The following is a 25,571-nucleotide window of genomic DNA, read 5'->3' on the forward strand; positions in this document are numbered from 1 at the left end:
GAATACTATCTATGTGCTACTCTAGTGATGTTATTAAAGTAGTCTATTCCTCCTACACGGTGTAATGGTGACGGTGTGTGCATCCGTGTTAGTACTTGGTTTATGCTATGATTGTGATCTCTTGTAGATTATGAAGTTAACTATTGCTATGATAAGTATTGATGTGATCTATGCCTCCTTCATAGTGTGATGGTGACAGTGTGCATGCTATGTTAGTTCTCGGTGTAGTTGTGTTGATCTATCTTACACTCTAAGGTTATTTAAATATGAACATTGAATATTGTGGAGCTTGTTAACTCCGACATTGAGGGTTCGTGTAATCCTACACAGTTAGTGGTGTTCATCATCCAACAAGAGGGTGTAGAGTAGTCCTATTATGTGATCATTGTTGAGAGTGTCCACTAGTGAAAGCAGGATCCCTGGGCCTTGCTTTCAAGCATCGAATCTCCGTTTGTTTACTGTTTTGTTGAATGTTTACTCGCTGCCATATTTTACTCGGATTGCTATTATCACTCATACTCATCCATATTATTTGTATCTCACTATCTCTTCGCCGAACTAGTGCACCTATTGTATTAGGTGTGTTGGGGACACAAGAGACTTCTTGCTTTGTGGCTGCAGGGTTGCTTGAGAGGGATATCTTTGACCTCTTCCTCCCTGAGATCGATAAACCTTGGGTGATCCACTTAAGGGAAACTTGCTGCTGTTCTACAAACCTCTGCTCTTGGAGGCCCAACACTGTCTACAAGAATAAAGGCTCCCGTAGACATCAGGCACTTTTCTGGCGCCGTTGCCGGGGAGGAAAGGTAACAGGCACTCATACTTCGGTTCCAGGTTAGGTACTTTTCTGGCGCCATTGTGTTTGTGCTCGAAGCTATTTCCTTTAGATCCTGCAATTGCAACTTTTTGTTTCTTGTTTACACTAGTTAGGCATAATGGAATACAACTATGAGCTTTTTGATTTATTTCCTAAGTTAAGACATGAATTGTGTGATGCGAAAATTAAAGAACCTATGGAACCTCATTTGCATGCTAGTAGCAATGTTATTAGTATGAACGCAATCACTGCTAATGCTATGGATAAGTCTAAGCTTGGGGAAGCTAGTTTATATAAAAATAATATTTTTTGCTCCTCGGCTTTGGAAGAAATATTTTGCTCTGATAATGCTTTATCTCCCATATGCGATAACTCTAATAATGCTTCTGATATTTTAAATCCACCTGCTGAAAGTATTCCGTATAAAATACCCATGAAAATTATTGAACGTGTTATGGATAACCGCTATGAAGGGGATGGAACTGTCCATCCTAAAGATCATTTACTGTTTTTGCATGAATTATGCGGGTTATTCAAGTGTGCAGGTATCTCTATGGATGAAGTAAGGAAGAAGCTATTCTCTTTTTCACTGTCTGGTAAAGCGGCGCATTGGTATAAATTGTTGAAGAATAGTCATTCTCTTGGTTGGGAGGAAATTGCATCTCTCTTTTACTCTAAATTTTATCCTCCTTATGAAGTGCATATTGATAGGAATTATATTTATAACTTTTATCCTCGTGATGGAGAGAGTATTTCTCAAGCGTGGGGGAGATTAAAGTCACTAATGCTCAAATGTCCCATTCATGAGTTCCCCCGTAATGTTATTGTTAATAATTTTTATGCGAGGCTTTCAGGACAACACAAGGACTATCTGGATGCCTGTTCGGAAGGATCTTTCACAAGCAAAGAGGCTGAAGCTAGGTGGGATCTTCTTGATCGGATTGAGGACAACGCTGAAGGATGGGAGAACGACAAAGGTAAAGATTCAGGTATAAATTATGATTATGAATGCATTGAAGCTTTTATGGATACCGATAAATTTCAAAATATGAGTGCTACTTATGGTCTTGACTCTCAAGTTGCTGCAAATCTTTATAAAGCCTTTGCTTCTCATTTTGAATTGCCTAAAAAGAATTTTGATAAGTATCATGAACCTTTTAAAGAGGCTTGCATGAAGAATGAAATTGTTGTTAATTATTGCAATAAGCATGCTCAAACTCCTAAGAATGCTATTTCCTATAAGCGTGTTAATTTTTGTGGAATACATAGACCTTGTGGAATTAATCAAATCAAAGATGAATATTGTATCCATCATGCTAATGAAAAAACTAGAAAGTGGCTTAGGGCTCTAGATGATCTTGGTAAAAAAGTTTGTGCCCTCTATCCTTTTATTTGTGAAGTTTGCCATGAAGTGGGTCATTTTAATTTTCAATGCTCCTCCAATGATAATTTGAACCCAATGAGTGCTGCAAATTTGTATTGTGATGATGAAATTACTCCTAATCAGCATGATGAACTTACTTTATTTTTGGGGTGTGAAGAATTGTCGAGAAAAATCTCTTTGTTACATATGAGTGATCTTGATATTGATGATGTCCTGCATGGGTGTTTTTCTTATTGCATTGATAATAGCCATACAAATACTTACATACAAAATATTTTAGAAGATGACACCTTACCAAAATATGATAGGACCGCTGTGCGTTTTCAACTAATTAATGAAAAGGAGGGATCCTCCCAAGTTTCTTCTATTGTTTCTGAAAGTAAATCAGGTTATGCGGACAAGCCACCCTTCAAGCCTTCCTCCTAAAGAAAGGAACGAGGAGAAGGAAGAGAAGAAGAAGAAGAAGAAGGGAACGAAGAAGAAGAAGAAGAAGAAGGAGAATAAAAAGAAAGAGGTAACGGCGTATCCCCGCGTGAATGAGATAACGCTAGGTAACCGTAAGTATGTTGCTCCTAATGATTATTGTGATAATGAATCTGAATACGATGATCTTCCTATGCCCTTTACATACATTAGTGATCATGATTTGAATGAGCACACTACTTTTGATATTACAAATCTCTGGGAAACTAATTCTGAAGATGATAATAATTGCCATAGTGTCAGTGCTATCCATGCTTCCTCCCATAATGATATAGAAAGCTCTAAGCTTGGGGAAGAGGTGTTTGAAAATCCTTTTGCTACTGGTCATTATGTTCTTGATACATCTCCTTCTAATAACAATGATGGTGTGGACACAGATAAACCGACTGTGAAAGATAACTATTCTATTTCTTATGATGACACTATGCCTCCGATCTTTGATGATTATTATAAAGAATGCTATGATATAGGTTATAACTATCCTTATGAAACTTGTCATAGTCATGATTGGATTACCAAAAACAATTCCCTTAATATGCAACTTGTTTACCATGTTCAAATTCTTGATAATAATCTTGCTCCAGTTACTATTAGTGAGAAGAACTCTTCTTATGCCAAAATTAATGATACTTCTATGCATAAGAACCATGATAAGAATGTTTTAAGTGATGGGTATATTGTGGATTTCATCAATGATGCTACTGAAAGTTATTATGAGAGAGGGAAACATGGTTATATGCATCTTAATAATATTAAGTTTCCCCTCTTTATGTTGAGAATCTTGAATTTACTCGTGTTCTATCCTCTTATGCTTGTCACTTTGTTCTTCATGAATTCATTTGTGTACAAGATTCCTTTGCATAGGAAGTGGGTTAGACTTAAATGTGTTTTGAATTGCCTCTTGATACTCTCTTTTTGCTTCAAATACTATTTCCTGCGAGTGGATCATTAAAACTGCTGAGCCCATCTTAATGGCTATAAAGAAAGAACTTCTTGGGAGATAACCCATGTGTTATTTTGCTACAGTACTTTGTTTTATATTTGTGTCTTGGAAGTTGTTTACTACTGTAGCAACCTCTCCTTATCTTAGTTTTGTGTTTTGTTGTGCCAAGTAAAGTCTTTGATAGCAAGGTTGATACTAGATTTGGATTACTGCGCAGAAACATATTTCTTTGCTGTCACGAATCTGGGCAAAATTCTCTGTAGGTAACTCAGAAAATTATGCCAATTTACGTGAGTGATCCTCAGATATGTACGCAACTTTCATTCAATTTGAGAATTTTCATTTGAGCAAGTCTGTTGCCTCAATAAAATTCGTCTTTACGGACTGTTCTGTTTTGACAGATTCTGCCTTTTATTTCGCATTGCCTCTTTTGCTATGTGGGATGGATTTCTTTGTTCCATTGACTTCCAGTAGCTTTGGGCAATGTCCAGAAGTGTTAAGAATGATTGTGTCACCTCTGAACATGTGAATTTTTGATTATGCACTAACCCTCTAATGAGTTGTTTTGAGTTTGGTGTGAAGGAAGTTTTCAAGGGTCAAGAGAGGAGGATGATACAATGTGATCAAGAAGAGTGAAAAGTCTAAGCTTGGGGATGCCCCGGTGGTTCATCCCTGCATATTTAAAGAAGACTCAAGCATCTAAGCTTGGGGATGCCCAAGGCATCCCCTTCTTCATCGACAAATTATCAGGTTCCTTCTCTTGAAACTATATTTTTATTCGGTCACATCTTATGTACTTTACTTGGAGCGTCTGTATGTTTCTTGTTTTTGTTCTTGTTTGAATAAATGCTTGTGTGGGAGAGAGACACGCTCCGCTGGTTCGTATGAACACATGTATTCTTAGCTTTTAATGTTCATGGCGAAGGTTGAAACTGCTTCGTTAATTGTTATATGGTTGGAAACAGAAAATGCTACATGTAGTAATTGGTATGATGTCTTGAATAACTTGATACTTGGCAATTTTTGTGCTCTTGTTTAAGCTCTTGCATCATATACTTTGCACCTATTAGTGAAGAAATACATAGAGCTTGTTAAAATTTGGTTTGCATGAGTGGTTTCTCTAGAGTCTAGATATTTTCTAGTGAGGTGTTTGAACAATAAGGAAGACGATGTATAGTCTTATAATGCTTGTAATATGTCTTTTATGTAAGTTTTGATGTACTAGTTTATGCTTGTGTTTGCTTCAAACAACCTTGCTAGCCTAAGCCTTGTATCGAGAGGGAATACTTCTCATGCATCCAAAATACTTGAGCCAACCACTATACCATTTGTGTCCACCATACCTACCTACTACATGGTATTTCTCCGCCATTCCAAAGTAAATTGCTTGAAGTGCTACCTTTAAATTTCTATCCTCTACCTTTGCAATATATAGCTCATGGGACAAATAGCTTAAAAACTATTGTGGTATTGAATATGTACTTATGCACTTTATCTCTTATTAAGCTGCTTGTTGTGCGATAACCATGTTCCTGGGGACGCCATCAACTACTCTTTGTTGAATATCATGTGAGTTGCTATGCATGTTCGTCTTGTCTGAAGTAAGGGCGATCTACCACCTTATGGTTAGAGCGTGCATATTGTTAGAGAAGAACATTGGGCCGCTAACTAAAGCCATGATCCATGGTGGAAGTTTCAGTTTTGGACATATATCCTCAATCTCATATGAGAAAATTAATTGTTGCTACATGCTTATGCATAAAAGAGGAGTCCATTATCTGTTGTCTATGTTGTCCCGGTATGGATGTCTAAGTTGAGAATAATCAATAGCGAGAAATCCAATGCGAGCTTTCTCCTTAGACCTTTGTACAGGCGGCATAGAGGTACCCCTTTGTGACACTTGGTTAAAACATGTGCATTGCGATAATTCCGGTAGTCCAAGCTAATTAGGACAAGGTGCGGGCACTATTAGTATACTATGCATGAGGCTTGCAACTTGTAAGATATAATTTACATGATACATATGCTTTATTACTACCGTTGACAAAATTGTTTCTTGTTTTCAAAATAAAAGCTCTAGCACAAATATAGCAATCAATGCTTCCCTCTGCGAAGGGCCTTTCTTCTACTTTTATGTTGAGTCAGTTTACCCATTTCTCTCTATCTTAGAAGCAAACACTTGTATTAACTATGCATTGATTCTTACATACTTGCTTATTGCACTTGTTATATCGCTTTGCATTGACAACTATCCATAAGATATACATGTTACAAGTTGAAAGCAACCGCTGAAACTTAATCTTCCATTGTGTTGCTTCAATGTCTTTACTAAGAATTTATTGCTTTATGAGTAACTCTTATGGAAGACTCATTGATGCTTGTCTTGAAAGTACTATTCATGAAAAGTCTTTGCTATATGATTAATTGTTTACTCATTGCATTAACGTTGCTTCGAATCGCTGCATTCATCTCATATGATTTACAATAGTATGATCAAGATTATGTTGGTAGCATGTCACTTCAGAAATTATCTTTTTATCGTTTACCTACTCGAGGACGAGTAGGAACTAAGCAGGGATGCGATACGTCTCCAACGTATCTATAATTTCGATGTTCCATGCTTGTTTTATGACAATACCTACATGTTTTGCTTGCACTTTATATCATATTATGGCATTTATTGGACTAACCTATTAACAAGATGCCACGGTGCGATTTCGTTTATTATGTCTTTATTGCAGAAAAGGCCCAAAAACCAAAGTGCTCGGAAAAATCCAGAAAAATTACAGAAATTCTATTTCGCTGGAAGACTCACGGAGCCAGAAGGGCAAGCCAGGGGGAGGCCCAGGGCCTCCTCACCATAGGCCGGCGCGGCCTGGAGGGTGGTCACCCTACCCTATGGTGTCGTCGCCTCGGGACTCTTCCGACTCCGACTCTTCGCCTATTTAAGCCGTCGTGACCTAAAACTTCGACACCGATTGACGAAACTCCAGAAAGACTCCAGGGGCGCCGCCACATCGCGAAACTCCAATTCGGGGGACAGAAGTCGCTGTTCCGGCACCCTGCCGGGACGGGGAATTGCCCCCGGAGCCATCTCCACCGCCGTCTCCACCGCCATCTTCACCGCCATCGCTGCCTCCATGATGAGGAGGGAGTAATTCACCACCGGGGCTGAGGGCTCCGCTGTAGCTATGTGGTTCATCTCTCTCTCTCTCTCTTTGTGATCAAGTTGAATACTATCTATGTGCTACTCTAGTGATGTTATTAAAGTAGTCTATTCCTCCTACACGGTGTAATGGTGACGGTGTGTGCATCCGTGTTAGTACTTGGTTTATGCTATGATTGTGATCTCTTGTAGATTATGAAGTTAACTATTGCTATGATAAGTATTGATGTGATATATGCCTCCTTCATAGTGTGATGGTGACAGTGTGCATGCTATGTTAGTTCTCGGTGTAGTTGTGTTGATCTATCTTACACTCTAAGGTTATTTAAATATGAACATTGAATATTGTGGAGCTTGTTAACTCCGGCATTGAGGGTTCATGTAATCCTACACAGTTAGTGGTGTTCATCATCCAACAAGAGGGTGTAGAGTAGTCCTATTATGTGATCATTGTTGAGAGTGTCCACTAGTGAAAGCAGGATCCCTGGGCCTTGCTTCCAAGCATCGAATCTCCGTTTGTTTACTGTTTTGTTGAATGTTTACTCGCTGCCATATTTTACTCGGATTGCTATTATCACTCATACTCATCCATATTATTTGTATCTCACTATCTCTTCGCCGAACTAGTGCACCTATTGTATTAGGTGTGTTGGGGACACAAGAGACTTCTTGCTTTGTGGCTGCAGGGTTGCTTGAGAGGGATATCTTTGACCTCTTCCTCCCTGAGATCGATAAACCTTGGGTGATCCACTTAAGGGAAACTTGCTGCTGTTCTACAAACCTCTGCTCTTGGAGGCCCAACACTGTCTACAAGAATAAAGGCTCCCGTAGACATCACCCTTTGGGAGAAGGAGGAGAAGTGGAAGAGGAGGAGAGGAGAAGGTGGAAGAGGAGGAGAGGAGAAGGTGGAGAAGTGGCAGAGTAGGAGGGGATAAGGTGTAGAAGGGGTAGATGAGCAGGAAAAAAATTGAAACAAGAGAGAGTGATTTTTTGGAAGTTTTTAGATTTGAATTTTTTTGCGCTGAAATCTAAAACCTGAAAACACTCTGTTTTCCTTTCCGATTTTTGGAAATTTAAAAATTTGATAAACGCCCATAGGGTATTGAAATCGGATGTAAAATTTTGCGTAGACAGATTTTTATATATTAAAGATTTTCATCGGAATTCGTATGCGACCAGAAAAGCCGTTTTATCGAGACATGACCCCATTTTGCATAATATATCAAAATTCATGTTTGTTAATTCCCTTTAAAACTAGATGACATAACATACGTCCATCTCAAAGAATTTTATTTTTTGAATTTTCTAACGTTTTCTATGATTTTTTTTGAAAACTGAAAAGGTGATATCGATGGGGGGTGCAACTCCTGAGATTACTAGCACGGTGTCCAACTAGGGCACGCTACCACTAAATTGATAGAGCAGCGTGCCCAAATAAGGCATGCGACTAGTATTTTGCCTGATTCGCGCCCGTCTGCCTAATATATTTGTAGTGAGCGGGCAAAGCACGCGACCGGTATGGAGATAGCAGTCGCGTGCCCCCGTGGGAGCGCGCTGCGGGTACTTTATGTACCTGAGTACAATAGGGCCCCACATACTAGTCGTGTGCGCTACCCTCCGCTACGCTACCATTACACACATACCAGTCGCGTTCGCGTTTTTTTGAACGCGACTACAAATACCGGTCACGTGCGTTTAGACGAGTGCGGTGCCAATGAGCGTTCCCCTATAGCGTTTTTCCTACTAGTGCACCGAAGGTGGAGAAGACACAACGGATGTGTAAGTTTGTGAACCGAGGAGGCGACTGGGCCACTGGTAGAATGTTAGGGTCATGTTTGGTTGCCAACCAAACACCATACAAGCCCCTAAAGGGCCAAATTTGTGTGGCTGATTGGATGCGCATTTGGCTGGGCCTACAAGATTGGCTGGACGAAGGCGATCATGGTTGGGGCAGGATGATAATGCAGCATTGCCCACTGCATGACATCTCGTGGCGGGCTTGAAAATGAGTTAGGATCTCATGGAGACGGTGGAAGATGGTGATATCACCGAAGGTGGAGAAGACACAACGGATGTGTAAGTGTGTGAACTGAGGAGGCGACTAGGACACTGGTAGGATGTTAGGGTTATGTTTGGTTGCCGACAAAACACCATACAAGCCCCTAAAGGGCCAAATTTTGTGTGGCTGATTAGATGCGCATTTGGCTAGGCCTACAAGGATGGCTAGACGACATCGATCATGGTTGGGGGCAGGGTGATAATGCAGCACTGCCCACTGCATGACATCCCGTGGCGGGATTGAAGATGGGTTAGGGTCTCCCTAAGATGAGTTAGGGTCTGATGGAGACGGTGGAAGATGACGATATCACCAAAGGTGGAGAAGACACGACATGTGTGTAAGTGTGTGAACCGAGGAGGCGACTAGGACACTGGAAGGATGTTAGGGTCATGTTTGGTTGCCGACGAACCACCATACAAACCCCTAAAGAGCCAAAATTTGTGTGGCTGATGTCTACGCACGCTTCTATTCCTGTAGACAGTGTTGGGCCTCCAAGACCAGAGGTTTGTAGAACAGCAGCAAGTTTCCCTTAAGTGAATCACCCAAGGTTTATCGAACTCAGGGAGGTAGAGGTCAAAGATATCCCTCTCAAGCAACCCTGCAATTAAGATACAAGAAGTCTCTTGTGTCCCCAACACACCTAATACACTCAGATGTATAGGTGCGCTAGTTCGGCGAAGAGATAGTGAAATACAAGTAATATGGATGATTTTAAGTAGTAACTGCAATCTGAAATAAAGATGGCAGCAAGCAAATATGCAGTAGAACAGTAAATAAACGGAGATTCGATATTTGGAAACAAGGCCTAGGGATCATACTTTCACTAGTGGACACTCTCAACAATGATCACATAATTAAATAAAGCTCTTCACTTGTGCTACTTTCTCACACTCTCTTGTTGGATAACAAACACCATTCATTGTGTAGGGCTATAAAAGCACACCTCAAGCCGAAGTAAACAATCTCCATAACATCCGGAGTTCATATTAAAGTAACCTCTAGAGTGCATAATAGACCGTTGCAATTTAGACCGAGTACTAACATAGCATACACACTGTCAACAATAGCTATGAAAGGGGGAATAGATCGCATCAATACTATCATAGTAATAGTTAACTTCATAATCTACAAGAGATTACAATCATAACCTACGCCAAGTACTACATGATGCACACACTGTCAACATTACATCATGGAGGAGGAATAGACTACTTTAATAACATCACTAGAGTAGCACATAGATTAATAGTGATACAAAGCTCATGATCACATAAAGATCACATGGGAGAGAGAGATGAACCACATAGCTACCGATAGAGCCCTCAGCCTCGGGGGAGAACTACTCCCTCCTCATCATAGGAGTCAGCAGTGGCGATGAATATGGCGGTGGTGATGGCTTCCGGGGGCAATTCCCCGTCCCGGCGGCGTGCCGGAACAGAGACTTCTGTCCCCCGAACTTGACTTCGCGATGGCGGCGGCTCTGGAAGGTTTTCCGTATCGTGGCTTATCTTTTTAGGGTTTTCGCGACGGAGAGACTTTATATGCGGAAGGGCAGCCTCGGAGGGTTCCTGGGGGACCCACACCATAGGGGGCGCGCCCCCCCTTGGCCGCGCCGCCATGTGGGGTGGGGCCCCCTTGGCTCCCCTCTGGTCCCTCTTCGGTGCTCTGGAACCTTCCGTGGAAAATAGGACCCTGGGCGTTGATTTCGTCCGATTCCGAGAATATTTCCTTTGTAGGATTTCTGAAACCAAAAACAGCAAAAAACAGGAACTGACACTTCGGCATCTTGTTAATAGGTTAGTTCCGGAAAACGCATAAAAACATTATAAAGTGCGAGCAAAACATGTAGGTATTGTCATAAAACAAGCATGGAACATCAGAAATTATAGATACGTTGGAGACGTATCAGCATCCCCAAGCTTAGTTCCAACTCGCCCTCGAGTAGGTAAACGATAAAAAGAATAATTTCTGTAGTGACATGCTAGTTACATAATCTTGATCATACTATTGCAAAGCATATGAGATGAATGAAGTGACTCAAGGCAATGATCTATATTTGCTAACAAATAGATAACATATAGCAAAACTTTTCATGAATAGTACTTTCAAGACAAGCATAAAAATGTCTTGCATAAGAGTTAACTCATAAAGCAATAAATTCAAAGTAAAGGCATTGAAGCAACACAAAGGAAGATACAAGTTTCAGCAGTTGCTTTCAACTTTCAACATGTATATCTCATGGATAATTGTCAACACAAAGTAATATGATGAATGCAAATAAGAAAGTATGTAAGAATCAATGCACAGTTGACACAAGTGTTTGCTTCTAAGACAGAAAGAAGTAGGTAAACTGACTCAACATAAAAGTAAAAGAAAGGCCCTTCGCAGAGGGAAGCAGGGATAAAATCATGTGCTAGAGCTTTTCAAGTTTTGAAATCATATAGAGAGCATAAAAGTAAAGTTTTGAGAGGTGTTTGTTGTTGTCAACGAATGGGAGTGGGCACTCTAACCCCCTCATCAAACAGACTTTCAAAGAGCGGCTCCCATGAAGGAAGTTATCTCTACCAGCAAGGTAGATCATCCCTCTTCTCTTTTGTTTACACATGTACTTTAGTGTAGTTTTTATTTATTTATGGATGACACTCCTTCCAACCTTTTGCTTTCACAAGCCGTGGCTAACCGAATCCTCGGGTGCCTTCCAACATTCACATAACATGAAGGAGTGTCTATTTATTTTAGTTTTATTTAGAGATGACACTCCTCCCAACCTTTGCTTTCTCAAGCCATGGCTAACCGAATCCTCGGGTGCCTTCCAACATTTCGCATACCATGGAGGAGTGTCTATTTGCAAAATTAAGTTGCTTACTGATGAATCAGAGCAAAACATGTGAAGAGAATTATTAATGAAAGTTAATTAATTGGGGTTGGGAACCCCGTTGCCAGCTCTTTTTCCAAAATTATTGGATAAGCGGATGAAGCCACTAGTCCATTGGTGAAAATATGCCCAACAAGATTGAAAGATAAAACACCACATACTTCCTCATGAGCTATAAAACATTGACACAAATAAGAGATAATAATTTTTGAATTGTTTAAAGGTAACACATGAAGTATTTACTTGGAATGGTAGGAAATACCACATAGTAGGTAGATATGGTGGACACAAATGGCATAGGTTTTGGCTCAAGGTTTTGGATGCACGAGAAGCATTTCCTCTCAGTACAAGGCTTTTGCTAGCAAGGTTGTTTGAAGCAAACACAAGTATGAACCGGTACAGCAAAACTTACATAAGAACATATTGCAAGCATTATAAGACTCTACACTGTCTTCCTTGTTGCTCAAACACTTTTACCAGAAAATATCTAGACCTTAGAGAGACCAATCATGCAAACCAATTTCAACAAGCTCTACGGCAGTTCTGCACTAATAGGTTCAAACTACATGGTGCAAGAGTTTAATCATGATCTACTTGAGAGCTCAAAACAATTTCCAAGTATCAAATTATCCAAGACAATATGAAGCATTTTCTGTTTCCAACCAAATAATAATAAGTGCAATAGCTTCCAACTTTTGTCATTGAACATTAAAAGTAAAACGAAGAACACTAGTGTTCATATGAAAAAGCGGAGCGTGTCTCTCTCCCACACAAGGATTGCTAGGATCCGAATTTATTCAAACACAAACAAAAATAAAAGCACACAGACGCTCCAAGTAAAGCACATAAGATGTGACCAAATAAAAATATAGTTTCAATAGAAGTGACCTGATAAGTTGTTGATGAAGAAGGGGATGCCTTGGGCATCCCCAAGCTTAGATGCTTGAGTCTTCTCGAAATATGCAGGGATGAACCACGGGGGCATCCCCAAGCTTAGAATTTTCACTCTTCTTGATCCTATTGAATCATCCTCCTCTCTTGATCCTTGAAAACTTCCTCCACACCAAACTCAAAACAAGCTCATTAGAGGGTTAGTGCATAATCAAAAATTCACATGTTCAGAGGTGACATAATCATTCTTAACACTTCTGGACATTGCACAAAGCTACTGAAAGTTAATGGAACAAAGAAATCCATCAAACATAGCAAAACAGGCAATGCGAAATAAAAGGCAGAATCTGTCAAAACAGAACAGTCCGTAAAGACGAATTTTTCTGGGGCACTTAACTTGCTCAGATGAAAATGCTCAAATTGAATGAAAGTTGCTTACATATCTGAGGATCACGCACGTAAATTGGCAGAATTTTCTGAGTTACCTACAGAGAGTCCTACTCAAATTCGTGACAACAAGAAATCTGTTTCTGCGCAGTAATCCAAATCTAGTATCAACCTTACTATCAAAGACTTTACTTGGCACAACAATGCAATAAAATAAAGATAAGGAGAGGTTGCTACAGTAGTAAAAACTTCCAAGACACAAATATAAAACAAAAATTGCTGTAGTAAAATAAAAACATGGGTTATCTCCCAAGAAGTGCTTTCTTTATAGCCATTAAGATGGGCTCAGTAATTTCAATGATGTTCACATAAGTAACAAGACTTGAAGCAAAGAGAGCATCAAAAAGCAAGTATGAAACAAATTTAAGCCTAACCCAGTTCCTATGAAAAGGAATCTTGTAAATAAACAAATTCATGAAGAACAAAGTGGCAAGCATAGGAAGATAAAACATGAGTAACTTCAAGATTCTCAACATAAAGAGAGGTGTTTTAGTAACATGAAAATTTCTACAACCATATTTTCCTCTCTCATAATAACTTTCAGTAGCATCATGAACAAACTCAACAATATAACCATCACTTAAAACATTCTTATCATGGTTCATATGCATAAAAGTATCATTAATTTTGGCACAAGAAGAATTCTTCTCATTAGTAGTAATTGGAGCATGATCATTATCAAGAATTTGAACATGGTAAACAAGTTGCATACTAAGGGAATTGTTTTTGGCAATCCCATCATAACTATGACAAGTTTCATAAGGATAATTATAACCTATGTCATAGCATTCTTTATAATAATTGTCAAAGATTGGAGGCATAGTATCATCATAAGAAATAGAATAGTTATCTTTCACAGTATGTTCATCTGTAACCATACCATCATTGTTACTAGAAGGAGATGTATCAAACATATAATCATCAGTAGCAAAAGGATTTTCAAACACCTTATCCCCAAGCTTAGAGCTTTCTATATCATTATGGGAAGAAGCATGGATAGTACTAATACTATGACAATTATTAACATCATCATTTTCAGAATTAGTTTTCCAGAGATTTTCAATATCAAAAGTAGTGTGCTCTTTCAAATCATGATCACTAATGTAGGTAAAGGGCATAGGAAGATAATTGTACTCAGATTCATTATCATAATAATCATTAGGAGCAACATACTTACGGTTACCTATCGTTATCTCATACACGCGGGGATATGCTATTACCTCTTTCTTTTTATTTCCCCTCTTCTTCTTCTTCTTGGTTCCCTTTTTCTTCTTCTTCTCCTTCTCCTCGTTCCCTTCTTTAGGAGGAAGAGGCTTGAAGGGAGGCTTCTCCACATAACCTGATTTATTTCCAGAAACAATAGAAGAAACTTGGGAGGATTCCTCCTTTTCATTAATAAGTTTAAAACACACAGCTGTCCTATCATATTTTGGCAAAGTGTCATCTTCTAAAATATTTTGTATGTAAGTATTTGTATGGCAATTATCAATGTAATAAGAAAGACACCCATGCATGACACTATTAATATCAAGATCATTAATATCTAACAAAGAAATTTTTCTTGATAACTCTTCACACTTCAAAAATAAAGCAAGTTCATCATGCTGATTAGGAGTAATTTCATCATCACAATACAAATTTGCAGCACTCATGAGGTTCGAATTATCATTGGAGGAGCATTGAAAATTAAAGTGACCTACTCTATGGCAAAGTTCACAAATAAAAGGATAGAGGGCACAAACTTTTTCACCAAGATCATCTAGAGCCCTAGACCACTTTCTAGTTTTTTCATTCCTATGATGGATACAATATTCATCTTCGATTTGATTAATTCCACAAGGTCTATGCATTCCACAAAAATTAACATGCTTATAAGAAATAGCATTCTCAGGAGTTTGAGCATGTTCATTGCAATCATTAACAACAATTCCATTTTCCATGCAAGTGTCTTTAAAAGGTTCATGATACTTATCAAAATTCTTCCTAGGCAATTCAAAATGAGAGGCAAAAGCTTTATAAAGATTTGCAACAACTTGAGAGTCAAGACCATAAGTAGCACTCATATTTCGAAATTTATCATTATCCATAAAAGTTTCAATGCATTCATAATCATAATTTATACCTGATTCTTTACCTTTGTCGTTCTCCCAATCTTCAGTATTCTCCTGAATTCTTTCAAGAAGATCCCATCTAGCTTCAACCTCCTTGCTTGTGAAAGATCCCTCCAAACAGGCATCTAGATAGTCCTTGTGATGTCCTGAAAGCCTTGCATAAAAATTATTAATAATAACATTACGGGGGAGCTCATGAATGGGACATTTGAGCATTAGTGACTTCAATCTCCCCCATGCTTGGGAAATACTCTCTTCATCACGAGGATAAAAGTTATAAATGTAATTTCTATCAATATGCACTTCATGGGGAGGATAAAATTTAGAATAAAAGAGAGGCATAATATCCTCCCAATCAAGAGAATGCCTATTCTTCAGCAATTTATACCAATGCGCCGCTTTACCGGACAGCGACATAGAGAATAGTTTCTTCCTCACTTCATCCATAGAGATACCTGCACACTTGAATAACCCGCATAATTCATGCAAAAACAGTAAATGATCTACAGGATGGACAGTTTCATCCCCTTCATAGCGGTTATCCATAACACGTTCAATAATTTTCATGGGTATCTTGAAAGAAATACTTTCAGTAGGTGGATTTAAAATATCACAAGCATCATTAGAGTTATCGCATATGGGAGATAAAGTATTATCAGAGCAAATTTTCTCCCCTAAAGATGGGAAGGTAAAAAGATCATAAAAACTAGCTTCCCCAAGCTTAGACTTCTCCATAGCATTAGCAGTAATTGCGTTCATACTAATAACATTGCGACTAGCATGCAAATAAGGTTCCATAGGTTTTTTAATTTTCGCATCAAATAATTCATGTCTTAACTCAGGAAATAGATTAAAAAGCTCACTGTTGTTTTCCATTATGCCTAACTAGTGAAAAATAAAAACAAGAAACAAAAAGATGCAATTGCAGGATCTAAAGGAAATAGCTTCGAGCACTCACACACCGGCAACAGTGCTAGGAAGTAGCTTAGTAGTCGGAGGATGTGAATACCTTTTACCTTACCTCCCCGGCAACGATGCCAAAAAAATAGCTTGATGTCTACGCACGCTTCTATTCCTGTAGACAGTGTTGGGCCTCCAAGAGCAGAGGTTTGTAGAACAGCAGCAAGTTTCCCTTAAGTGAATCACCCAAGGTTTATCGAACTCAGGGAGGTAGAGGTCAAAGATATCCCTCTCAAGCAACCCTGCAATTAAGATACAAGAAGTCTCTTGTGTCCCCAACACACCTAATACACTTGTCAGATGTATAGGTGCGCTAGTTCGGCGAAGAGATAGTGAAATACAAGTAATATGGATGATTGTAAGTAGTAACTGCAATCTGAAATAAAGATGGCAGCAAGCAAACATGCAGTAGAACAGTAAATAAACGGAGATTCGATATTTGGAAACAAGGCCTAGGGATCATACTTTCACTAGTGGACACTCTCAACAATGATCACATAATTAAATAAAGCTCTTCACTTGTGCTACTTTCTCACACTCTCTTGTTGGATAACAAACACCATTCATTGTGTAGGGCTATAAAAGCACACCTCAAGCCGGAGTAAACAAGCTCCACAACATCCGGAGTTCATATTAAAGTAACCTCTAGAGTGCATAATAGACCGTTGCAATTTAGACCGAGTACTAACATAGCATACACACTGTCAACAATAGATATAAAAGGGGGAATAGATCGCATCAATACTATCATAGTAATAGTTAACTTCATAATCTACAAGAGATTACAATCATAACCTACGCCAAGTACTACATGATGCACACACTGTCAACATTACATCATGGAGGAGGAATAGACTACTTTAATAACATCACTAGAGTAGCACATAGATTAATAGTGATACAAAGCTCATGATCACATAAAGATCACATGGGAGAGAGAGATGAACCACATAGCTACCGGTAGAGCCCTCAGCCTCGGGGGAGAACTACTCCCTCCTCATCATAGGAGTCAGCAGCGGCGATGAAGATGGCGGTGGTGATGGCTTCCGGGGGCAATTCCCCATCCCGGCGGCGTGCCGGAACAGAGACTTCTGTCCCCCGAACTTGACTTCGCGATGGCGGCGGCTCTGGAAGGTTTTCCGTATCGTGGCTTATCTGTTTAGGGTTTTCGCGACGGAGAGACTTTATAGGCGGAAGGGCAGCCTCGGAGGGGTCCTGGGGGACCCACACCATAGGGGGGCGCGCCCCCCTTGGTCGCGCCGCCATGTGGGGTGGGGCCCCCTTGGCTCCCCTCTGGTCCATCTTCGGTGCTCTGGAACCTTCCGTGGAAAATAGGACCCAGGGCGTTGATTTCGTCCGATTCCGAGAATATTTCATTTGTAGGATTTCTGAAACCGAAAACAACAGAAAACAGGAACTGACACTTCGGCATCTTGTTAATAGGTTAGTTCCGGAAAACGCATAAGAACATTATAAAGTGCGAGCAAAACATGTAGGTATTGTCATAAAACAAGCATGGACCATCAGAAATTATAGATACGTTGGAGACGTATCAGTGGCTGATTAGATGCGCATTTGGCTAGGCCTGTAACACAAAAACCAAAGCAGCCCAAGGCCTTGCCCGGGAGGGGGCCGCATTGACCATTTTGGAGCCAAGTCTGGTGGAGCGCAAAGAGGCACGCATGTGCAAGCACATGGTAGAGCGAAAGATGACCCGGTGTTTCGGGAATGCACGCCATAAATCCCCTCACCACTCACTCTCTTCTCTCACTCTCCTCCTATCGGTGGTGGTTTCACTCTCACCGGCACATCCGGAGCACTACATCAAGAGGTGTTTTGTGGTACCTCCAGAGGAACCACATCCATTCGTTTTGATCAATCAGATGGTTATTAGCATTTTCTAATGCTGATTAAAGGAAGATAAGTAGAATTTCTAATTCTCACATCTGGGAGGTAAATCCTTAACATGCCGAAGAGATGACCGGCCCAATAGATCTCATTGTACAATTTTTTTTTTCTAGATCGAACCCTGCCATTTCCCCAGACCCCCACCTCCCGCAGACGGCCGCCTCTACACGTAACACGTCCTCCTGAGTCGTGTGCCTCAGCGTGGCCGACGTCGTCTCCATCGCGAAGAAGCGCTCTCCGCCTTTCTCCGTCATCGGAGACGACCGCCGACTATCGTTCCCGACTGTCTCGGTGGACTTTATGAGAAAAACAGGTGATGTAAAAACAGAAAAAGAAGCAAAAACAAGTAATGTAAAATATATCACACTCAATATAAAATACATCATCTCTGCGGTGCTCGAAAGCAATTTGTTGAAAACGGAGCAAAGCGGAGAACGGTCCTGTCTTAGTGTCTTGTCCCGTCCTATTCAACACTGGCCACAGCGATGGACGGCAGCGAAACGCGCCAATTCGTTGGCCACGCACGAGAACTACCGTCGTCGCGCGGGAACCGGTAATCACCGACGGCAGGCCTCGATGGGATGCTAAACCGTCATTATCGACCTTAACGGTGTCAGAGCTAAAAAAAATACGTCCGCACCGCTAGGATACCCCCAATACAAACGGTCATCCCAAGCCATATAGCCTCCGCAGGTCGATGCAAAAAGACGTAGATGGTCAATTTAGACGTTCGAAATGCGTCGGCCAGGAGATGCATAAGAGACCCGAGCTGAAGAAAGCAATTTGTTGGAAACAGAGCAAAGCGGAGAGCTGTCCTCTCATGTCCCATCCTCTTCGACACCTTGCCCACTGGCCACAGCGATGGACGGCAGCGATCCGTTGCAAGTGCTGTAAACGTACCACTTATCGGTCCTATCACGCCCTTTCCACTTTCGCTCACACCACTGCGGGTCTGCGGCGTGTTTCTTCCACTTCTAGCTCTCTCCGCCTCCACTCCCCACTCTACTGAAACGGAAAAACCCCAACCCACCGCAGGGTCAGCCAGCCACCGCCGCCGCGCCGCTGTACAGAATCCCAATCCCTAGAGATCGAGCTGCGCTGACTCGTCTGTGCCGTGAATTTACCAGAGCGATATGTCTGGAGGTGGAGGGGGAGGAAATGAGGCGGTGGTCGAGGAGGAGGTGGTTCACATGGAGGACGCGGTGAAGCTGCTGGTGGAGCACCTGGTGAGGCCGGTCCTGCCACGCCGCGCCGGCAAGGACGCGCACCTCTTGACGCTGGAGAAGCAGCGCGCCGTTGCCCAGCAGGTCAGCATTGCTATCTTTCTTGTGTAGCCTGTAATCTGTTGCTAGGACGGGGTTTTCTTTTGGTTGGGGTGGCTGGTCTGGTCCATCCATGGAGGTGAAATTGGTAGAATTCCTCACGGTTTTGGGAGGGGAGGGATGCGCAGAAATGCTCTCCGGTAGTTTGATTTTTGCGGTGATCTTGCTCGTCTTGTCGCTGTTGGCGGCGGTCGTGCGTGACGTACCCACCAACGTTGCTAGATATTAGGGGCGTCTCGGTCTACCACCGCGCGGCGGCAGTGGAATGGAGGGTCGCTTCCTTCCCGGAGGGCACCGGCAGGCTGCAGTCAGGCAGCGGTACGAAGCGGGGATGGGTCATGGGAAACGTCGTCAGGAGGAGGAAGAAGGCAAGCCACTAGCGCCTCTTTAGTTTCTGCTTTGCTCTTTTACTGAAAAATCTGAGAAATCGGGCTCTGTCAAAATTACTTTTCAGATGCGAGTATTCGTACAGTAACCGTACAAATGTAAAACTGAAGCAGAAATGTTCGGCGTGCTTTTAGTTCCGATGAAATTATTTGCCACCTTGGGATGCCTCCCAAATTTATCTACGAATTTTGATTGAATTGGATTGCATATGATAGTGAAATCAAATTTGTGTTTGATTTGTCTATGTAATGACCTGGTTTAATTATTGGATTGCAGTACTTGCCAGGTCATGTTCATTTTCCCTGTCGATTTACCATTGTAGTTGTATTACTAGTTTATTTTCCTTTGGCATTCATGACAATATCCCTCATCATAGCCATGAAATGCTCGTCTTGTTTTGTTTGTGTGCAGCGTTGTGTTCTTTTATTCTATTCCTGACAGTGTTTCTCTGTGCATACAAGGATTGTGATAAATACCCGGTTAGCTGCTAACTCATCACACCGGTGTGTGTGGTTTTGCAGGTTCACACGGCTATCATTCTGTACAATTACTACCACAGGAAGAGGTGTCCGGTGCTTGCTTTCGCTGATGCCAAGCGGTTTTTTATGTGCGCTTCTCTTTCTGTTGGAGAAGATCTGCTACCATACTCTAGTATAGTCCATGAGCGTGAGAACAATTCTGGAAAGCATGGGAGCTTATCTGTTACTGATAGAGAAGCAATACAGGCTTGTGAGATCGCTGTAGAACTCGGTGCGAGTGAAGGTTATCCAGACGTGCGAATGTGGCCAGTAGCAAAAGTTGCTGTGCTTCTTCTGGACCCGACAAAGACAAAATGCTTGATCGAGTATGGTACTCACACCAAGGGTGTCTGGTCAATCGTAGAAAAGGAATATGATGCGGCAGCTGGTATTTCACACAGTACCAACCAGCCAGCAGGCCAGGAATCGACAAATAAAACAACCTTTGGTGCTTTGGATGGTCCACTTATGCTTCAACAACTAGCAATATCAGAAGTGCAGCGTAGAACAGGTCGTTTTTTTTAAATCACTACAGCCTTTAATTTATATATATCAATATCTGCAGTTTTCTTTTTCGAGTTGGTGAGGTTTCCTCACTTTGATGTTATTAGTAGTATTGCCTTTTCATGTCATCAAACATACTTGATACTTGCCAGAACAAGAAGAAGGGCGTGGATCAGAGTTTACATGAGTTTCTGTTAATTTTGTAAATAAAGGTTTACATGAGTTACTGTTCCGAATTGTAGTAAACTGGAATTGCAAATGAACCCAAACATGAGTTTGAGTTGTACACTTGCTTTACAGAAAACAAGAACAAGTGCATGGTCCCAGAATGTACCCCAAAAATGCACCTCTCACTTGATTTTGATTTATGTAAAACCATTTTGTCTCAGGCAAAACAATAACATTAGCAAAGAAAATTTGTTAATTATTTCTTGTGTCACTGTTCCTCATTTGTTTTGGTTGTGTACAACCTGCTAATAATGAAATTTATTTAATTTTATCAACTAGTAGACTGAAAATAACTTGGGCTGCTATAATGGTTAATCCCTTTGTGCACGAAGTCATGAACAAATAGCAGCTCATTGTTTGCTAAAGAACGCTATCTGTTTCTATAACTATGATCATGTAAAAGTGTGATATATGAACTTGATTTTATCAATAATTTATGCATTTTATGTTTGGTCAACCTATGCATCCTTTGTGCTCATTATGGTAAAATTATTGTCTCTAGGCATGGAGGGCTCAGACTTGCTTGTTCTGGACGAAGATTTTGCATACTCATTGAGTAAAGAAAGGACGACTACCAAATTGTTCATTGTGGAATATAAGAAAATGACGAAGGGTAAACTTGTGGAAATGCCTCTAGAAGAGTTGATTCACAGGTTTGCTTTTACCTACTAGATAGTTCTATGATTGAGGTTAGATCCCTTTTTATAAACCACTCATTAGTTTATTAAATAGTATTGTGTGGCTTGCTTAATAACACACTTATTCTCTCTCTAAAAAAACACATTTATTGCATATGTCAGCACAAGTTGCTTTGCTATAGTTCTTCCCTTTTTTTCCTCTGGCGGTAACGCATTCCATGTATACGTGATGTTGTTCTGCTCGTGCTTATTGTGTAAATCATGTATTTTTTTTTCATTTTCCTCTAAAATGAGGATGGTTTGCTCAATGATGTATGATTGCTAGCTTTTGCTATTTCTCCACGATATTGACATTTTTCACTTTTTCCTCTGACAGTATGACTGGTCCAGTATTTGTAAATGATCCGTTCCCGAAAACAACATCTGTAGTTGAGTACTTTCACATTCTTCCATATAAGGAGATTTTACAAGGACTTCTCCACAGGTAACATAATATTTGTTCTCAGCTATTTATACGTGAAACCAGGACTCCTTCAGTGCTCCACAGGTAACACAATTGGTCGTACCACTTGACATGTTTCAGGAAATGGCCTGCTGTCCCCCGACATGGATTGCACTCTGTGATAGATGAAAAATTGGAAGAGCAAGACGAGAATAGCACGCCGAAGATGCGAAAGCAAATTGCAAAAGTGTCAACTCCAAAGCAAAACAATCGAGCAATTAAAGCAACCGGTGCCAATAGCAACCAGACCTCCGGCATCAGCAAGCAGAAGAAAAGTTGCAAAAGAAACGTTGAAGCCTCCAGGGCTACAGAAGCAAAAGGTCTAGATGGTGAGAGCCCCATAATAGAAAATGAATCACTTATTGTTCCTGATGTTGAAACTTCAAGACTCGTGACTAAGTCAATAAATACAAAAGGAACAACAACATTAAGTGGAGAACGCATACTCCGACAATCCGGTGAGTCATTCTAACTGTATTTAGGTATTACTGATACATCGTTCGTTATTAGTGTTCTGATACAATCAACTTTAGGTGATCAAGTGGACAAGAATGGAAAACAGAATGGTAATATGCCCCGAGATATCTTTCCTCCTATGGTAAGCAAAATTACAGCTTGTAAGTATTGACAGATTATAATAGTAGCGCCCATTACGAACAACTCTGAAATGGTTATAGAAGTAAACTTTCAAATATGTTGACCTGGTAATAATTGTAAATTTTATGGTTCCGTCTTTATCCATACAAATATTATTGTGATGTTTGTTGTGCTTTATTCTATTTGTTTGTGTTTTCCTACACACTATTTTTATAAGTAACATGGAGTTTGGGCATCTATCATGTTGCCAGGTGAATATTTTTGAAAGTGTGATAGAACACACCATTTGTTAGGGATTAGGGTGAGGAGAGGAAGCTGACCCAATACTACCAAATAAGGAACAATATCACATTACTTAAGAGCATCTTACTAGTTAAGAATATTCTTAATGTTAGGAACAGATCAATGGGTTAAGATTAATCCTACTGTTAGGGGCTAATCATTTCAATAAAAAAGAGGAGCCGCACTGTCCATGTTTAATCAAGTATTTATACTTTCATAGGTCAGTTTTTGTCTCGAGTTTTGTCTCATCTACGCTATGATCTAGCGACCAAATAGCCGCCATAAGTTTGGCAAGTCTTGGCTAACAGTTGTGTTTGATGAGGTAGTGATGAGTAGGCCAAGTTTTTGTCTGATTTATCTAGTCTCCAATTAAATAACCAAATGTTGTATCAGGTACCATATGCTGATCCTATAATCGAGAAAAGTGCTTTGGAACCCCAAAATATGGAAATGAATTCAGGTTGTGATAAACCACCCAAGACAGCTTGTTTCTATTATTATTGGTTATCTAAGTTCTTAACCTATGTGTTCATAATTTCATTGAAGGTGGAGTCACTGAGAACAATAGTGATCAGATGTATGATTTACTAAGATCAATTCAGAAAATACGGGATGAAACTGTATGTTATATGTCTCCTCTTTTATTTTAGGCAAAATGATGCATATTTCCTATATTTTTTTGTCTGGTTGAGAAGCTGATGTGAATTCATCCTGTTCTCTGTTTGTTTCAGCTTCACAAGGAACGCATACTTCAAGAACGAAGTATTCAATGTGATATGGATTTTCAGACAATCTTGAATGGTAATGTTTGGCTAGGAGCCATACATTTCCAAACTTTTTGTGGTAACTTGTGGTGTGGCACACTTTTCATTGTGGACGCAAAAAAAAAAAAAAAAAAAAATTGTAGGCAAGAAGGTGTTTCTATATCGGTTCCACATTCCTATTACTCATCATGTTTAAACCTTATGCAGAAGGGGAGATGACACCCAAAGTGCTGTCAATAGGAGAGAAATATAAGGGAACTTGCTCAAATATGATGCAAGTTGCCAACTCATCTTGTTCTGGAGATGGCGGTCAAACCATGAGCTTAAAGAGGAAGAGAGTGAAGGAGGCACTCCTCGTGAGCAATAACAAATGCCAGGTAAGAAACCTCAAGTAGAGCCGATTTATTAGAAACATTAAATGCCACCTGACATTTGTCAATACAGGAGCTTGACAAGATCTGCAATGAGGGCAAGTGGATACTCCCAAGATACACAATAGTACCTTCAGTAGCAGATGGTATATATAAATATATACTTTTACCTCTTAATATTTATGCATGGACAAGCATTGGGTCCTTGGACCATATAAGCATAAGAAATAAAAATATCATACAAGTAGGTCTTGCGCCACTGACTTTCTGATTATCGTTTACTGTTTTCAGTCCCGACAGTACCCCGTAAGTTTTGTGCATTGAAATGATAACATACATAGTGACACTACTGCACTAACCATGCTTGGGCCAAAAGAGTTTTCAAGGTATCAGGTCAATAGACCACTTGCTGTTTACCACATTATGTAAATATCAAACGTTGGGGTTCTGTCGATGGTTACTAAAGACATGTGTGCGCCTTTTAGGCTTTATTAGAGATCACCTCTAGCCATAGCATTGCAATCACTTGTGAGAAACTGATTAGGTCTCCCGCTAGCAGTAACCAGTAACTTATGTTTGATTGACTGTCATCGTCTCTGTTTCAGAGCTCACACATTGTTTCCGAGCAAGTTTTCACTAGTCATTTTCCTATTCTTTTCAGGAATGTTCCACGCCAGTGTACATCTTACATGCCCTGATTTTGACATGAGCATCGCTGGCGATCCTAGTCCGACCCCACGCGAGGCGAGGTGCTCTGCAGCTGCCAATATGATGCTGGAGCTTGAGAAGAAGGCCAAGGAAGAAGAACAGCAGGATACCTGATGCAAAGCTGCCAGTTGGGAGAGCAGGAACCCGTAGTAGTCATTACAACTTTGAACCAAATTCCATGAGAATACCTTGTCTAGCTACTTTACCTTCCAGAGGCTGAATCCTCGTGGTGTTGTTGTTTGTGCGACTTTTTTACTAAGGTTGTGGTAAACTGTAGAATGTTGTTTTAAAAGTTCGTGACGCTGCATCTGTGGTGTCAATTTTATGATGGGGATGATCGCAGATTATCAACAAGTAGATACATTATTTCTAGTTGCTTATAATGTTTCTGTAGTATTCAGCTGTTGTTGTTGTTAGATGTGTATATTGTATATTGTAGTTTTCCCATATGTATATTGTATATTGTAGTTTTCCCATATGTTAGGGGACTTCCTGCATATTTGCACTATCGAGGGATTCTGGTTGGCTCTTCAAAGTCTACCATCCAATTTTTGGCAGAGATGTGCATCTTCACGTGGCCAGCGACTTTGCCAACTAGACTTTTTTTTTTGCTTCTTTGAAAAAAAAAACATAGATTTCCCATTTTATTTGTGCACAAGGAAAGCAAAATAAATTTATAAAGTGGCAACCTATAATAAATTGCACA

At 40.3% G+C, this 25,571-nt stretch overlaps 1 protein-coding gene across 1 annotated transcript; it reads left to right on the top strand.

Moving 5' to 3' along the window:
• The first annotated feature begins 18,963 nt into the window (after positions 1–18,963).
• On the top strand, positions 18,964–25,237 carry LOC127301076 (uncharacterized). The gene is made up of 12 exons (XM_051331290.2): positions 18,964–19,351; positions 20,275–20,782; positions 21,506–21,656; positions 22,018–22,125; positions 22,225–22,601; positions 22,677–22,741; positions 23,416–23,482; positions 23,569–23,642; positions 23,754–23,823; positions 23,994–24,163; positions 24,231–24,303; positions 24,819–25,237. Exons 1-12 carry the CDS (start codon positions 19,178–19,180, stop codon positions 24,977–24,979), a joined length of 1,998 nt encoding a protein of 665 aa, XP_051187250.1. The 5' UTR covers positions 18,964–19,177; the 3' UTR covers positions 24,980–25,237.
• The last annotated feature ends 334 nt before the right edge of the window (positions 25,238–25,571 follow it).

The sequence above is a fragment of the Lolium perenne genome, chromosome 7 (assembly GCF_019359855.2).
Source record: "Lolium perenne isolate Kyuss_39 chromosome 7, Kyuss_2.0, whole genome shotgun sequence".
Classification (NCBI taxonomy): Eukaryota; Viridiplantae; Streptophyta; class Magnoliopsida; order Poales; family Poaceae; genus Lolium; species Lolium perenne.

Coding starts and splice junctions, on each gene's coding strand:
- LOC127301076 (XM_051331290.2), top strand. CDS start 19,178: ATGTCTGGAGGTGGAGGGGGAGGAAATGAGGCGGTGGTCGAGGAGGAG. Junction 24,164..24,230: donor TGAGCAATAACAAATGCCAG/GTAAGAAACCTC, acceptor TTGTCAATACAG/GAGCTTGACAAGATCTGCAA. Junction 24,304..24,818: donor AGTACCTTCAGTAGCAGATG/GTATATATAAAT, acceptor TATTCTTTTCAG/GAATGTTCCACGCCAGTGTA.